The sequence below is a fragment of the Esox lucius genome, chromosome 10 (assembly GCF_011004845.1).
Source record: "Esox lucius isolate fEsoLuc1 chromosome 10, fEsoLuc1.pri, whole genome shotgun sequence".
NCBI classification, from domain to species: Eukaryota; Metazoa; Chordata; class Actinopteri; order Esociformes; family Esocidae; genus Esox; species Esox lucius.
Genome location: NC_047578.1, coordinates 20288794 through 20305795, shown reverse-complemented (window position 1 = coordinate 20305795; position 17002 = coordinate 20288794). Strand labels below are relative to the sequence as shown.

Below are 17002 nucleotides of genomic sequence, written 5' to 3'. Positions count from 1 at the left end.
CAACACTGATCTATGATCATTCTGATCACACATGAACATTCCAGATGCTCTGATTGTGCATTAGAATGTTCCTTTGCATGTTTCATTCATACTGTATACATCTATAATATTCAATATTTTTACCTTCAGCTCTGGAAAAAATTAAGAGACCACTCCTAATTTTTTTAAATCAGCATCTCTACATGTTTGGCAGCAATTCCATTCCAGTGTCTGTTAAATTCCAACACAATCACACCTCATTTTACTTAATAAGGTACTGATTAGGTGATTACCTGAACTAAATCAAATTTTAACAAGGAAAAGTATAAAAAACACTGCTATGGTCATCACTATCCTCTTGCAAAAGGACCAGCTGGATGGCATAAACAGTGCAAGTAGTACCTCAAAGGTAATTTGAATAAAATAATAACTATTCTGCATGACAAAAGAGTTAAAAAGAAAAGCTTTGAGTGAAGAAAAGGATTTAATTCTGGCTTTACTGGCAGAGGGATACAGTGAGCATCACCCACTGTGAAATTTGGTGGAGGTTCGGTGATGATCTGGGGATACTTCAGCAAGGCTGGAATCGGGCAGATTTGACTTTGGGAAGGTTGCATGAATCAAGCAAAGTACAAGGTTATCCTGGAAGAACACCTGCTTCCTTCTGCTCTGACAATGTTCCCCAACTCTGAGAATTGTTTTTTACAGCAGGACAATGCTCCATGCCACACAGCCAGGTCAATCAAGGTGTGGATGGAGGACCACCAGTTCAAGACCCTGTCATGGCCAGCCCAATCTCCAGATCTGAACCTCATTGAAAACCTCTGGAATTAGATCACGAGGAAGATGGATGGTCACAAGCCATCAAACAAAGCCGAGCTACTTGAATTTTTGTGCCATTCTGTCACATTGCTGTTGGGTGACCTTATGCCAACAGCAATGTGGCAGACTGATGGAGAGAATGCCAAGACGCATTAAATCTATGATTAAAGATCAGGGTTATTCCACCAAATATTGATTTCTGAACTCTTTTCTGAAGTTAAAACATTAGTATTTTGTTGTTAAAAAAATTGTTTTCTTTACATTATTTAAGGTCTGAAAACAATGCATATTGTTTGGGTTATTTTGACCAGTACTTGTTTTCTACAAATAAAAACTCTAAATGACAACATTTTTATTTGGAATTTGGGAGTAATGTTGTCAGTAGTTTATAGAATAAAACAAATGTTCATTTCACTCAAACACATACCTACGAATAGTAAAACCAGATAAACTAATAATTTTGCCTTGGTCTCTTAAGCTGTATATTGTTCACACTCCCCATCTTACTCTTTCTAAAATTGCTGCTAGTTTACATTATGTATATTATTGCCATATTTACAATATCTAAAATATTCAATACTACTACCAAAATTGCTGCTAGTTTGCAGTACTCTCACAGATGCTGGCTTTTGAACTGTGCCCCCATAACAAGGTGGATGGTCCCTGATTCCCAAAAAGTATTAAACATTTTAATTTGTCAGCCCACAGTGCAGTTTTCCACTTTGCTTCAGTCCATCTTAAATGAGCTTGGGCCCAGAGAAGGTGGCAGCGTTTCTGGATTTCATTTATATTAGTTTTTTTCTTTGCATGGTAGAGTTTTAACTTGTGATTGTGGCTGCAGTATCGTACTGTGTTCACCGGCAATAGTTTTCAGAAGGGTTCCTGAGCACATGCAATGATTTCCACTAAAGAATCGTGTCTGTTTTCAAAGCAGTGCTGTCTATGGGCTCGAAGATCACAGCTATCCAATATTGGTTTTCGGCCTTGTCCCTTGCACCATGAGATTTCCCCGTATTCTCTGAATCTCTTAATGAAATCATGTACCGTAGAAGATGAGCTCTCCAAACTCTGTCATTTTAAGTTGACCAACATTATTCGTAAATTGTAGCACAATTTGCCCACGCAGTATTTCACAGAGTGGTGAACCCATCCTCACTCCATTACACAACTTTTTGTTGTGGCAATTTTTTCTGGGAGTGTGTCACATCCTGGCACAGCAGGATTGTCGTGCCAGTGAGATACAACGCCCTCTCTCCCTCGTTTGGATCACGGACACTCATTTTGTTGTTTATCGCCCTCACCTGTTTCCCTAATCACTGTTCCTATTTAAGTTCCTCCTTTCGCAATGTATCTTGTTGGTCTTTGTTTTGGAGTAAGCCTTCTGTTACGGATTGTTCTGTTTTGGTCTTGTTTAATTTTAGTTTTATGTTCTCCCTGCGCTTGTGTCATGCCTCTTCAATCCTGACAGTTTTTTTTGTCTAACTTAGTTTTTTATTTTGTGGATTATGGATCAAATACACTGTAACAGCAGTTCTTCGAAAATAAAAGGAAGCAAGAGAGGTGATATTATGGGAAAAGTCCCAGTAATTTCGAAATGTTTGTGTAATAAATGTGAAAATATATAGGGAAAAAAAACTGTTTTACATGGGGGTATTTCAGAATGTGAGTATGGGGTGGATGGGGGGGGGCGTCTTCTAGTTCTGACTTGGCAATGCATGCCATATTGCTCCTTTGCATGTCATGTTGCTCCTTTGCATTTAGCGAACTGCTAATTCCTTCATAAATTAATTGTTTCTACGATGGACTCTGAGCTCTGTTCTTTCTGGAGTGAAATTACTAACGCGCGGAGGTGCATACAGCCATGACACAAAACAACTTTATTTAAAGAAAACTTTATTACTGTGTGGATATTTTTCGCAAGTTAATTTATATGCCATTGTTTAATGCAGTAATATCTTTTTTCAATTAAATATATATACTGCAAAAATTTAGGGAACACATAATCATCACAGTATAACACCAAGTCAATTAAACTTCAGGGATATCAATCTGTCCAGTTAGGAAGCATAAGCGATTGTAAATCAATGTCACCTGTTTTGGTGCGAATGAAAGTGACAACAGGTGCATTGGAGAGGCAACAGCAAGACAACCCCCAAAAAGGGAATGGTTTTGCAGGTGGTTGACGCAGACAATTGCTCTCTCTTTATCCTTCCTGACTGATTCTTCTCTAGTTTTGTGTTTTGCTTGTGTCCTTATCACTACTGGTCGCATTAGGCAATACCTGCAGCGCATTCAGGTTGCACAGGTAGTACATCTCCTCCAGGATGGTTGCAAGAACATTTGCTGTGTCTCCCAGCACAGTCTCAAGAGCATGGAAGAGATACCAGGAGACTGGGCCGTTACACGAGGAGAGCTGGACAGTGCCGTTAAAGGGTATCATCCCAGAAGCAGGATCGGTATCTGCTCCTCTGTGCAAGGAGGAACAGGAGGAGCACTGCCAGAGCCCTACAAAATGACCTCCAGCGGGCTACTGGTGTGCATGTTACTAACGAAACTGTCAGAAACAGACCCCATGAGGGAGACATGAGGGCCCAACGTCCTCTAGTGGGACCTGTACTCGCAGCCCAGCACCATGCTGCTCGGTTAGCATTCACCAGAGAACACCAGAATTGGCAGGTCCGCCATTGGCGCCCCGTTCTCTTCACAGATGAGAGCAGGTTCACACTGAGCACATACGTAAAAGAGTCTGGCGATGCCATGGTGAACGTTATGTGGCCTGCAACATCATCCAGCATGACCGGTTTGGCGGTGGGTTAGTGATGGTCTGGAGAGGCATATCCTTGGAGGGTTGCTAGCTAACGTCAGACCTCATGCTGGTGCGGTGGGCCCTGGGTTCCTCCTGGTGCAGGACAGTGCCCGGCCTCATGTGGCCAGAGGGTGTAGGCCGTTTGTGATTTCAATTGTTAACTTAGATTTTCGGTATGAGTTTGAATCCAGTACTCAATCGGTTGGTAATTTTGGTTTCCAGTGACCGTTGTTACGCCATTTTGTTCACAACGCATTACACAATGTACCGTAAAGATTTTGATCTTTAATACATTTCGTTCATCAAGGCCTGATATGTGATTTAAATGTTCCCTTAATTTGTTTGAGCAGTGTGTATATATGTGTATGAATATGTATTATTTTTTCTAGTTATAATGTATGATAATGTATTGTTCTGTGCACCCTGGACCCTGTACGGAATGATTTAATATGAGTACACGTACCATTTCACTCCTATTGTATAGTGCATGTTTGTGCCAGTGTTAGTCATGTCAGCGTGTCCATCTCTTTCTCTTGTTGTTCCTGGCTGAACAGAGATTCTACTCTCTGATTCTACTCTCTGATTCTACTCTCTGATTCTACTCTCTGATTCGACTCTTTGATTCTACTCTCTGATTTTAACATAATCTGCCTGACTCTTGTGATTGGTGTAATATCACACTGTAGCAGGTCTAAGGTGGATCTACTGTCATGGAATTTCTTGATCCGATGTATTCATAATTCAATAAATGTATGAAGGAGTTACTGGTTAAAGTCCCTATGTTTAGATGAGAAAATGAATGTGGGAGAGGGGGATCTGGTTTCTGTTTATGGTCATCATTGAATGGTATCAGTAGATCATTGGGTCCTCCGTCAATCTGTTTATCTGTTTAAGCCATCCCTGTATCTGTTCTTTGTCCAGATGGTCTGTGTCCCTTCTGAGTTTAATAGGTCACCTACAGTGTCCTTACTTACTTGGGATAAGGTGGGAGAACAGCCTGCCCTTTTGTTTAAAACCTAACTAATGATGGAACAAAGGGAATGTGTATTGTTGACATAGGACAGCTCTGCAGTAGCTTGGCTACACCCCTTTGCACTGTATAAGTACTGATGCTTGTGTTACTTCATAGATGCCTCCCAGGTTTATTTATTTTGTAAGCTTTTGATGCTTCTCTCTATTTGAAAATATTAATAAACTGCTAATTGTGCCAAGAGAATTTTCTCTGTACTTCCATTTAGAGTTCTAATTTATGGAATTTCCATAAAACTACCTAAACAACTGATAACAGTCAAAGCAATGTACAGTGTTGATGGTCTCTCTCTCTCAGGTGTACACACATTGCAGGTGATGATGGGTTGTGAGTGGGATGAGGAGACTGGAGTCACAGAGGGGTTTTTGCCATTTGGATATGATGGAGAAGACTTCATCTCATTTGACCTGAAGACATTGACATGGATCACTTCAAAACCACAGGCAGTCATCACCAAGGACAGATGGGACAATGACAAAGCTGACAATGAGTACTGGAAGAACTATCTCACCCAGGAGTGTATTGAGTGGCTGAAGAAGTTTCTGGACTACAGGAAGAGCAGTCTGATGAGGACAGGTACAGAGACACTAAAATTGATGGAGCTGCACTGACAAAGAAATTACAATATTGTTTATTTTGACCATATCATCATATCTCTGTTCTCTCCTATTTCTGTTTTCCTCTCTCCTCCTGTCACAACATCTCCATCCCTTTTTCTCACTCACATTTTCTGTCCCATTCTTTCTCGTGTACCACTCCTGTCAATTTTTTAAATGTTAACTCCTTTCTCTCAACCACCTCAATTTACATAAAAACACGTTATTTGCAAGAATGGATGGTTGTCACTGATGGCAAAACAAAGGAAGTAGGTTGGAGCAACAATACTATATTACAATACTAGATAAAGATAAACAAAAAAGGCTGCATAACAACACAGACATTGACATTGTTACAATATTAGAATTCAATGTGAACAACTACAGTTAAGTATTTCTCAAATTATCCAGTAAGTGTATTTTCCTTAACATAAAGGGTCAAATAATTGGCATCCCAGTTTTTTGTACACTTCCATCCTGTCATTGCCAGGATAAGAGCCCTGAGCCATTTTTTCTAATGTTTTCTGAGATCAGGGAACATTCAAAGGCATCTTAGACAATTCCTCCATAAGAAGTAAAATCAGTGAGATCCTTCCGTCTGCACTGGACTGTCATCTTCAAAAACACAGGTTTTCAATGGACTTCAAATTCCACGTATTCGATGGCCATTGCACAAGTCACTTATTTTCTATTTTACCCATTCCACAGTGCATACAAAGTATTTCTCGTCTAACCTTCTATCTGCATTTCTCTCCCCTTTCTGTCTTCTCTTTGTTTCTGTCTCTCTCTCCAGTCCCTCCATCAGTGTCTCTGCTCCAGAAGACCCCCTCCTCTCCAGTGACCTGCCATGCTACAGGTTTCTACACCAGGGAAGTCATAGTGACCTGGAAGAAAGATGGACAAGATCACCATGAAGATGTGGAGATGGGAGAGACTCTCCACAACGATGATGGAACGTTCCAGAAAAGTGTCCATCTTACAGTAAAGCCTGAGGAGTGGAAGAACAACAAGTATCAGTGTGTGGTTCAGGACTCAGGAATAAATGAGGTCTTCATCAAGGTTCTGACTGAGGATGAGATCGAGACCAACTGGGGTAAGACACAGAAGTGAACATGTATTCCTTTCTCTTCTCCGTTGTCCCTATCCCACAGCTCTTCTATAACCCAAACTACTTTTTTTGTTTTGTATTTACTGCCTGCCTGTTCCTGTGATTCTGTCCCCAACTTTACCCTATAATTTCACTGTTCCGTGTCCACCTCTAACAAGTAACAGTGTGAATGCTCTGTTGTGATAATTACAGATGTAAAAGACCCAAACACCACTGGCCTCATCACTGCAGTGGTGGTAACTCTCCTCCTGGTCATTGTTGCTGCATTCATTTGGAAGAAGAAGACCAGGCAAGGTGAGTCAGGGGGAGACTATTATAGGTTTGGTGGTCTTTAATACTACAGTCTTATAATCAGATCATTTCCAGTTATGAAGTAGCAGTACTGAATTAGTAGCAGTCTTTGTCTATAAGTTTTTGAATTGTACAGTGGTTAGTGGTAGTAGAATTACATTCTGTTTGTATCAATATTCAGAATACTCTCTTATAGAACGGGACCATAAGTTATCAGAGTAAATAATATAACATGCTCATATGGGTTTCAGGTTTCATTCAAGCCAATAGTGAGTGTCTTTATTTTGTTTCTAAAGTGATAACTGAGTCTCATACAAGTTCACCATTTATCAGGGCTTGACCATACCTGACCATTCATGTTTTGAAGTGTGGTTTTGTCTGGTTGTCTTGTAGCTTCTGGTGGTGCTTCTACATCCTCCAACAACTCTGCTCCAGAAGCACAAGTTCTATCTCAAATTAACAGGTGAATCTTTCGCACAAGCCATAGCATTGCTTTTTGTTTTGTACTTTTTCAATACTCATACTGCATTTGTTAAGATTATTTCTGTACAAATGATCTGACTGATCCAACAGGATATAGATGAAATGAAGAAGCCCGTAGAGAAATGCATACTATTAAACTAGACCGCGTTGATCTTAATAAACCAGCAGATATAAACACAGCTTTCCCAAATACTGAAGGGTGAACTTGGCCTTGTGCATAGGGTCATTGTCATGCTGGAAAGTCCAAGACCGTCCCATGCGCAGCTTTCGTGCAGAAGAAATCAAATTGTATGCCAGTATTTTCTGATAAGATGCAGCATTCATTGTGCCATACATTTTCACAATATTCCCTGTGCCTTTAGAGCTCACACCCCCCCAAAACATCAGTGAGCCACCACCATGCTTCATAGTGGGGATGGTATTCTGTTCACTACAGGCCTTGTTGACCCCTCTCCAAACGTAACGCTTATGGTTGTGACAATAAAGCTCTATTTTGGTCTCGTCACTCCACATTACAGTGTGCCAGAAGCTGTAAGGCGTGTCAAGGTGTTGTCAGGCATATTGTAACTGGGCTTTTACTGGCATTGGCGCAGTAAAGGCTTCTTTCTGGCAACTCGACTATGCAGCTTTTTGTTCAAGGATCGTTGTATTGTGCTCCTTGAAACAACCACACCATCTTTTTCCATAGCAACCTGTATTTCTCCAGAGGTTACCTGTGGGTTTTTCTTTGTAACCGGAACAATTCTTCTGGGAGTTTTGGCTGAAATCCTTCTTGGTCTACCTGACCTTGACTTCATATCAAGAGATCCCTAAATATTCCACTTCTTAAGTGATTGAACAGTACTGGCATATGCAAGGCTTTGGATATCTTTTTATATCCTTTTCCATCTTTATGAAGTGATTTTCTGTTCCCCATGGCTCAGTATCTAGCCTGCTCAGTGCATCCATGTGTGCGCTAACTGACACTGATTGCAATTTAACTAGGTGGTCTTAGTGTCCGAAGCCCCAAATAAGTAGGTTAATCAGGGTTCCACTTGAAAGTGATACTGTCTGCTAACCAGGATTGAGCTTCAGCATTAACAGGCACTTTTTGTCAAATACATTTTGCATCCAGAATGTATTAATGTATCTATGAGGGCCTGAACAGATATATCAGGGTGGGTTAAAAAAGTAATGATGTCATATGCATATTAGGAAATAGTATGGATACACTCTCTAACCTGTATACTGTGAATAGAGGGGAGGCTCTTATACCCACGGCCAGAGTCTCGACGGCTGGATCAAACGAGAGGTGAAAGACAGCAGTTGTGTGGAATTAGACAAAAGGAAGCTAGATGAGATATTATCATTAATCTGTACCTGAGCAACAGGGTGTTTATAGAATAATATGACTACACCTAAAAATGTGTGTCCAAAGTTGATCTTAGCCTTTGTTTCAAGTAATATCCTGATTCCACCTGATCAAAAGCCTTTTCAGCATCTAAGGACACAGCAATACAGGGTGACTTTCAGCTTTAGCACAGTGAATGATCATTGAATGATGTTAAAAACCCTTCTTACATTCTCTATGGATGAACGGTGCTGAAAAAAGCCAGTTTGGTCAAAATCCACTATTTCTGATAAAACGTTTTCAAGTTTAAGTGCAAGGACATTTGAGAACAATCAATCAGTCAATCAATCAAATGTATTCATAAAGCCCTTTTTACAACAGCAGTTGTCACAAAGTGCTTTACAGAGACACCCGGCCTTAAACCCCAAGGAGCAAACAACAGTAGTGTTGAATTTCAGTGGCTAGGAAAAACTCCCTAAGAAGGTCGAATTTTAGGAAGAAACCTAGAGAGGACCCAGGCTCAGAGGGGTGACCAGTCCTCTTCTGGCTGTGCCGGGTGAGATATTAAGAGTCCAATTGGAATAATAAATACATTTCTCTGGGCTAAATCCAGAGTCTATTTGATTTTAGACTAGGTCAGAAGTATGACCAGGTGGACAAGGACAGGGACAGCAACGGGCCCCCCAAACCAGGTAATCCGCAGGTGTGGACCAGGACCTCATCTCCTCCTAAAATTTAAAACTGGAGGAGACTGAGAAAAGTTAGTAGTGCATTCCTCATATCCCCCAGCACAATAATATAGCAGCGTAACACCTTGGAACTGAGACAGGGGGTCCGGTGACACTGTGACCCTACCCGGGGGAGGCCCCGGACAGGGCCCAACAGGCAGGAAATCAACCCAACCACATTATCAGGCATCAACCAAAGGGACACCCACCAACCGCAACCCCCCTGAATGAGGGCCGAGTATTGCTAGCAGCGTACAGCCCAGTTGCACAAGTGCGCAACAGAGTCAACAACAACAATCAATCAATCAAATGTATTTATAAAGCCCTTTTTACATCAGCAGTTGTCACAAAGTGCTTTTACAAAACACCTTATAGTCATGACAGAGGATTCTTTTGGATCCTTACTTGGTTTCAGTAAAACCGTGACTGACTCTTGTTCATGTGACTCTTGGAATTTACCCATTTTTACATTGTGATTGTGCATGGAAAGTAGGGATTAATCAACTTGGATAGAAATGTTTTAAAAACTCATTTGGAAACCCATCTATGCCTGGGGTCTTCCTGGATTACATTTTAGATATACAGTGGTGCTCATAAGTTTGGATACCCTGGCAGAAATTGTGAAATTTTGGCATTGATTTTGAAAATGTGACTGTTAATGCAAAAGAAACTGTCTTTTATTTAAGGAATTAAGAATCAAATGAAGCCTTTTAGAGGCTTTTTATAATGTCAGTTATTCAGTGACCTCTAGAGGAGCGTGGACTCAATGTTTCTAACTTTGAATTATTTAATTGGACTGCTCAGGCAAAGACAGTTTGGTTTTCACAGTCTAAATCGCTACATCCCCCATCATGGAAGCAAATTCAGGAATCCCAACTAAATATGTCATTGGCCTCATTCCCATTCATACCAACATTTTACTTAAGTCTTTGACACTGAACCCCTTTATAAGGTACACATAAAATATTGATAAAAAAACATGTAAAAACAGGATGTAATCAGCCTATTTACCATTCAACTCCTTTTTATGTTAATCATCTATTGCCACAGGACTTTCACATATGGACTTACTTCATTTTTCATACCATATATGTGTAAGAGATCTATATAAGGATGACAAACTGAGCTTGTGTCTCAGTTTGAGCTCCCCAAAGTCATTTTTTAAATTATATCTCCAGGTTACATATTTCATTTCTACTGAAAAAGGAGGCTGTCTGTTGCCTTTAAAGAAACTTCCCCTAGAGAATATGATCTGGTCCCAAGGTTTTTGTCTCTAATGCCTATTCTACCTTTCGCCAAATCTTGGGTTGTGAGGTGTTATAAAGAAATGGGAGGAAGATCTGGGTTATGTCTTTAAAGAGGAATGGTCAGAGATATGTTTGAATGGTCAATATTTCTCCTTTAATATCAGACATAGATTGGCGCAGTATACCTTAATCCATAGAGTGTACTACACACCAGAGAGAATGCGTAGGATAAGTTCTAAATACTCAGTTTTGTTCCAAATGTAAAGTGGAGACTGGTACTTTGATGCATGTGTTCTGGACCTGTTTGCTTCTAAACACATATTGGAGCAATGTACTTGAGACATTTGGCAGAATCACAAATGTGGACTTTCCTGCAGAGGCTGACTGTTGGGTGATGTATCTATACAGGCAGTTAAAGGCTATACATTAAGGTTCATAAAAATGGCACTTGTTAGAGTAAATGAATGTATAACACTATGTTTGAGGGTTTAACCCCCCCTCTGGTGGCAAGGTGTTTAGCAGAGTTGGCTATATGTATTCCTAAAAAAAAGATATTGTATAACATAAAGTGGAGGCCAAAAGAGTGAAAAATTTGGGGCAGGTTCGTATCCTTCATGGACTCTAGGCTATATAATACGAGCCAGCCAGACAAACCTTATGTATTAGTAATATATAAGTAATTACTTGAGAATTTTTGTATTTGTCATTTTCATTTGTATTGTTTATATTGTATTTGTATTATTTTATGTATATGCTTTTTTATTTGGTACATGCTGTTCTACATTATAAACATCATTGGCATAAGAGGTATCACATGAATGTATTATTCTGTGTCCTTGATTGTGTGTATTTTTTTTATTGCATGGAGAAATAAAGTCTTAGGACTTCCCCTGCAAACTCCCGGACAAACTCTTTTGCTTTTATTTTGCAGGCAGTTTCTGACACCTGCATTGAAACAAATGTAGACAGTCCCGGATGACAGGCTGATACAGTGGTTCCCAAAGGTTTTCAGTTACTGAACCATCAACTGAATGTTGCTCTGCCAAGTACCCCCTTGTTGGGAACCACTGGTCTGATACATTCTGACTTTATGAGTGATTGATGGAAGAACGTGATGTTACCAAATAATAAGACATTTGCACATTCTGCTAAGTACTTCGGTAGTGAGAACCCACTGCAAAATGCAGACTTATCTCATGATGGAGCTCTAACACTACTTTCAAATGCCACTCAGAGGCTGTATTCACAAAACATTTTATCTTACCACTGGGAGGACTCTTAAACAGTACTGAAAGTTCCTAACTAAGAGTTTCCTCTTAAAACCTATTCAAAATGCTGCTAAGACAAACTTTTACTAAGGAATTGGGAGATGTCTTAAGCAAAGAGAAAGGGCGGGGTTGACCCCGTTGCTATGGATGATGTTGTGTTCCACGTACTGTACAACCTTACTTACTATGCCCACAGTGATTGGCTGATAGGGGAGGGGTCTCTGTCAGTGAATTCATCATAGCAATACTGTAGAAGAATGTCAAGACATGTTCAGCGAATTGTCAGCCAATCACTGTGGGCAGGTTCATCTTTTGATGGTGCAATAATTAGTGCAATTATGTGTCCCATCTATAGCACCAACTACACTGGGTGGTCGAGCTATGGCCATGAAGTCAGCTTTGTTTCTTTGTAGTTTGCGAACATCACGAGGAAAGCGAATGATTTGATTGCACAAAATGGGGTCTGGGAGGGCATTTATTGTTTGATGTAATATTCTACTGACAGATGAATGAGATATATACAGCTCTGGAAAAAATTGGTTTCACTCCTAATTTTTCTTAAATTAGCATCTCTACATGTATGGCAGCCATTCCATTCCAGTGTCAGTTAAATTCCAACACAGACACACCTCATTTTACTTACTGAGGTACTGATTAGGTGATTACCTGAACCAAATCTAATTTAACAAAGAAAAGTATAAAACCACTTCTGTGGTCATCACTATCCTCTTGCAATAGGACCAGCTGGATGGCAAAAACATTGCAAGTAGTACCTCAAAGGTAATTTGAATTAAGAAAATAAACTATTCAGCATGACAAAAGAGTTTAAAAGAAAGGCTTTGAGTGAGGAAAAGAAGGGTTCAATTATGACTTTACTGGCAGAGGGATACAGTGAGCGTCAGGTTGCTTCCATCCTGAAAATGTCAAAGACGGTGGTTCATAAGAACAAGGTCAAGCAACAGACAATGGGGACAACAAAGCCACAGACTGGCAGAGGGCGAAAACGACTGTCCACTGACCGAGATGACCAAATATTGATTTCTGAACTCTTACTAAGTTCAAACATTAGTATTTTGTTGTTGAAAAATGAATATTAATTAGTTTTCTTTGCATTATTTGAGTTCTGAAAACAATGCATCTTTTGGTTATTTTGACCAGTTGTTTTCTACAAATAAATACTCTAAATGACAATATAATTTTTTTGAATTTGGGAGTAATGTTGTCAGTAGTTTAAAGAATAAAACAAAATTGTTCATTTTACTCAAACACATACCTATGAAAAGTAAAACCAGAGAAACTGATAATTTTGCAGTGGTCTCTTAATTTTTGCCGGACCGCGTAAGCGTACGAAGAGTGAATGTGTCTTACTGAGTGAGTGACTGAATGACTGACTGTCTGACTGACATCCCTTGTTAAATAGCGTAGTGGTTAGAGAAGCCGACCTGTGAACTATATGTCCCGAATTCGTATCTCCTCGCAGGTGAAGCAAAGTATGCATTATGAATTATTCTGTATAGATGAAAACTTCGCTGGCTAAAACAGTAAATAACAGTTTATGGTTATATTGCAACTGTTTCTGGTGGATTTTTGAAGTTCGCATCCGTGCATGCGTTTTGGTTCAGGATAGACAAACACATTTGCTGGCTAAAACATAGGCTACAGTAGTTACATTACAGTGAGCCTTAACTAAAACTGTATTTGGTTATATTGCGACTGAAAAGTTCATCTTCAGTCTCATTAGCAATTGCTCAATTCTTATGATTATTCCTAGGAAGTTAGTAGATACTGGTAAAGCCTATTAGTGGCTAATAAGCTGTTCAAACTGCCAGTGGCAAAAGCTAACAGTTCATAGACGCTATTTGTGGTGGAGGTAAACTTAGTAAGAAACGTTAGTCAGTTTAACTGTATCAATATCATTCACAAATGGCCAAATAGGTGTTAAAATGGCCAGTGGCAAAAGAGTATTTGTTCATAGACACAAGAGGCTATACTGACACCAGGAATGTGGAGCTCTGTGGTGTAGTGGTTAGTGACACAGCCTTTCATGTGGATGACCTGAGTTCATATCTCAGGAAGGCAAAACTTTCTATTGCGGTCTGGCTGACCTAGGCTTGCCTGGTTTCTTGTTTCCAGAGCTGTGTACTGTAGTTCGTCTGCTCTGCATAGCTCCATTTCCCCTGTGGCGAAGTAGCGTAGAGTTTGTCAAGTGCACCAAATAACATGTGACATGGCACGTGACATCTACGTTGTAATTAATAACTAAATAAAACGAAAATAATAACAGAAAATATATTGCCGTTGTTTCTGTTTGTTGGTGAAGTGACAGCATCCCTGAATAGTTCTATTATGATCCTAATACTCTTGCGATTAATGCAATGCCTTGTTAAAAGCTCTGTGTCATTAACCGTTTCTAAAATGTTGACCGGACCATGAGGCAGATTGCCGGCAGCAGCCCTTTTAGGATTGTTTGTGATTTGCCCTTAGTGACTTAGGAGTCCTCTTGACTACTCAGATTTAGGAGCTGGTTTTTGCACTACAACGCTTTGTGAAATACTCTTTGGTCAAAGGTTTAGGAGTCCTAAAGTTAGGACTGACATACCCTTTTTTTTAGAGGTACTCCTCAATCAGCAAGTTAGGAACTGCTTTTAGCCTTAAGATGTTTTGTGAATACGGCCCCAGAAGACTCAAAACTTGATTTCCCTGTACAAGTAAATTAAGTCATCTGAAGACCGCTTATATCACCTCCTTTTTCAAATGACACGTCATGAGAAGGGGTGCATACACATCTTTGTGTTACATCCAGTGGGTCAGGAAGTCCGGGATCTACTCAGAGATGGATCTGGACACTTTCAGCACAAGTCCAGCACTAAAATATTGCAATATACTACAGGAAGTGTCACTGGGGTTAGAGGCCAGGTGGTGAGTCAGGTGTATAAGGTCACAGGTAAACAGGTAGGAGGCATGCATGAGTGGGCACAGTAATTCACATGGTTTTTACCACTAATAACCAGAGTACTCATCGTCACCACAGTAATTCATCAACCTTTTTATCTGTCAATGCATCATTTTATTCATAAAATGAGAACATCACCCAACTGTATATCTGTTTATGGTCAGTATATCAGTAGTGTATCAGAAAACACTTCGCCACTACAAATTCATCAAATGGTAAATAATATCTTCCAACAGCCTCCTCAGTCTTGATGGTCTTCCTGTATTGCAGCACCTCCCTTGTACAGGTCACCTTAAATTCATTCAGGCTGCTGATAGGTGGTTTCAGCGTGTTTATCCTAACATACCAGGTGATGCTGCTCAGGCTTCCAGATAATCCAGCCCCTTGTGGAGGCGTCTGCTAACCCTTCTGACAAAGCGTGGGTTGTGATTGCAGCCTACACCGGAGAGCTGGAACGCCGGAGCGGACGGGGGCACCATGGAGGCAGGTGAAGCAGGTGTTACAGGTGGCACCTCAGTCTATATTAGACTACAACAACAACATTAAATTAAGAGACCACTGCAAATTGAAGGCTTATGTTCCTCACTCAAAAGTTTCCTTTTCAACTTTTTGAAAGAAAAAGGTGCAGTGGTCTCTTAATTTTTTCCGGGGGTGTATATCAACTTTTAATCAAGTATTTAAATGGGTTACTTAAATTTTTAGCTGCAACATTTTGTATTCTTCAGTTTTAGTCAAAATATTACAATTGTTTAAGCCCACTTCACATCCATGCCACAAACTGTTTGTCCCCCCATCAGGCAGGCTGTAGAGGTCTCTCCATTCTCGCACCAGCAGGCTCAGGAACAGTTTCTTTCCATCTACTGTAACCCTGCTTAACTCTTTGATCCACCACTAACCATACCCACCCTTTGTACTACTGGACTCTGTCACTTCCTTGCAGGTTCGATAAGGAAGTTTCAGTTGTTACAGGTACGTGTCTACCTCATTGCTGCTATTCCTACATTTCAGTTGCACATGCCGCCTTCCACTTTCAATTTTTCAGTTGTTACCTACACACATCTATCTCAGGAACCTCATTGCTGATATCCCTGCATTCCAGTTCCACATGCTACTCTACTTCTTCAATTTGCCTCAACTGCACATTCATAATGCTATTTAGAATTGCCATTTGTACCTGCACAGCTACTTATCCCACTTGTAACATACATTATACTTAATATTTTTAAATGTTCTGCCCTCTTCTATTTGCACTTCTGGCTAGACGTGAACTGCATTTTGTAGTATTGTACTTCTACTTGTTCAATGGCAATAAATCTGATCTAAATATGAAGAGACGTTGTCAAAATACTAAGTGATCTGGTCAAATATCACCTCATAATCAACATGTTAAAGGAGGAAGTGAAAGGCTGTTCTTTATAGCATCTACAAGATGTCCTGAAATAAATACCTTCCCCAAACATGTTGGATGCACTTGTCTAAGTATTCATTGATGGACACCTTGAAGTTTCATCTTAATTTGTTGCACCAATACAATTCTACAAACACAATATTTGTGCCATCTGAGAAAGTTTTACTGTAGCACAGTCAAAGAATTACAATGATTGAATTAATTTGCTATAAAACATATATTAGCCCATCAACATATTCTCCACTTGGTAATATATAGTGGTGGTGTACTTACACATTTTAATTGACCAATATTAATGTTATCTGTTACCATGACGAGTCAGCCTACAGGGAAGAGGTCAAGCACCTGGCGGCATGGTGCGCTGACGACAACCTGGCCCTCAAAGCAAAGAAAACCAATGAGCTCATTTTGGATTACAGGAAGTCTAAAGGCATGTCCAGATTCAAATTCCTGAGTGTCCTCATCGCCAAGGACCTCTCCTGGACCCTGAACACCTTAGCCCTGGTCAAAAAGGCATGGCAGAGCCTGTACTTTTTGAGAAGGCTGAAGAAGGCCCGTCTGTCTTCTAAGATCCTTGTGAACTTTTACCACTGCACAATCGAGAACATTCTGACTAACTGCACCACAGTGTGGTTTGGTGGTTGCTCCGTAGCCGACCAGAAGGCCCTGCAACGGGTGGTGAAAACCGTCCAGTACAGGTCTCTTTGGTCCCACACCAGTAGGATCAGGAACAGCTTATTTCCATCTACTGTAACCCTGCTGAACTGTGTGATTCACAACTAACCATACCCACCCCTTGTATTACTGGACTCTGTCACTGCCCTACAAAGTCTGATAAGTGTAAGTTTTCAATTGCACATTTAAAACAGCCATATGTAATATATTTGCATTACTTGCACATCTATGCATTCCACTTGTAACATACAGCTCCAGAAAAAATTAAGAGACCACTG

The 17002-nt window shown here is 40.2% G+C and overlaps 2 protein-coding genes across 3 annotated transcripts in view; both read left to right on the top strand.

Moving 5' to 3' along the window:
• Positions 1–11809, top strand: part of LOC117594959 (major histocompatibility complex class I-related gene protein-like) — a 60766-nt gene extending 48957 nt beyond the window's left edge. Inside the window, exons 3-7 of one of the 2 annotated variants that reach the window (XM_034294681.1) lie at positions 4935–5213; positions 6027–6326; positions 6534–6635; positions 7026–7095; positions 11352–11809. In XM_034294681.1, coding sequence (XP_034150572.1) covers positions 4935–5213; positions 6027–6326; positions 6534–6635; positions 7026–7095; positions 11352–11385 — 785 coding nt within the window. In that variant the 3' untranslated portion in view covers positions 11386–11809. The remainder of the gene's footprint in view (positions 1–4934; positions 5214–6026; positions 6327–6533; positions 6636–7025; positions 7096–11351) is intronic. The other variant, XM_034294680.1, reaches the window with a different exon arrangement.
• LOC114828690 (BOLA class I histocompatibility antigen, alpha chain BL3-7-like) overlaps positions 1–17002 on the top strand; it is a 593411-nt gene that overhangs the window by 173603 nt on the left and 402806 nt on the right. The gene's annotated exons all lie outside the window — the stretch shown is intronic.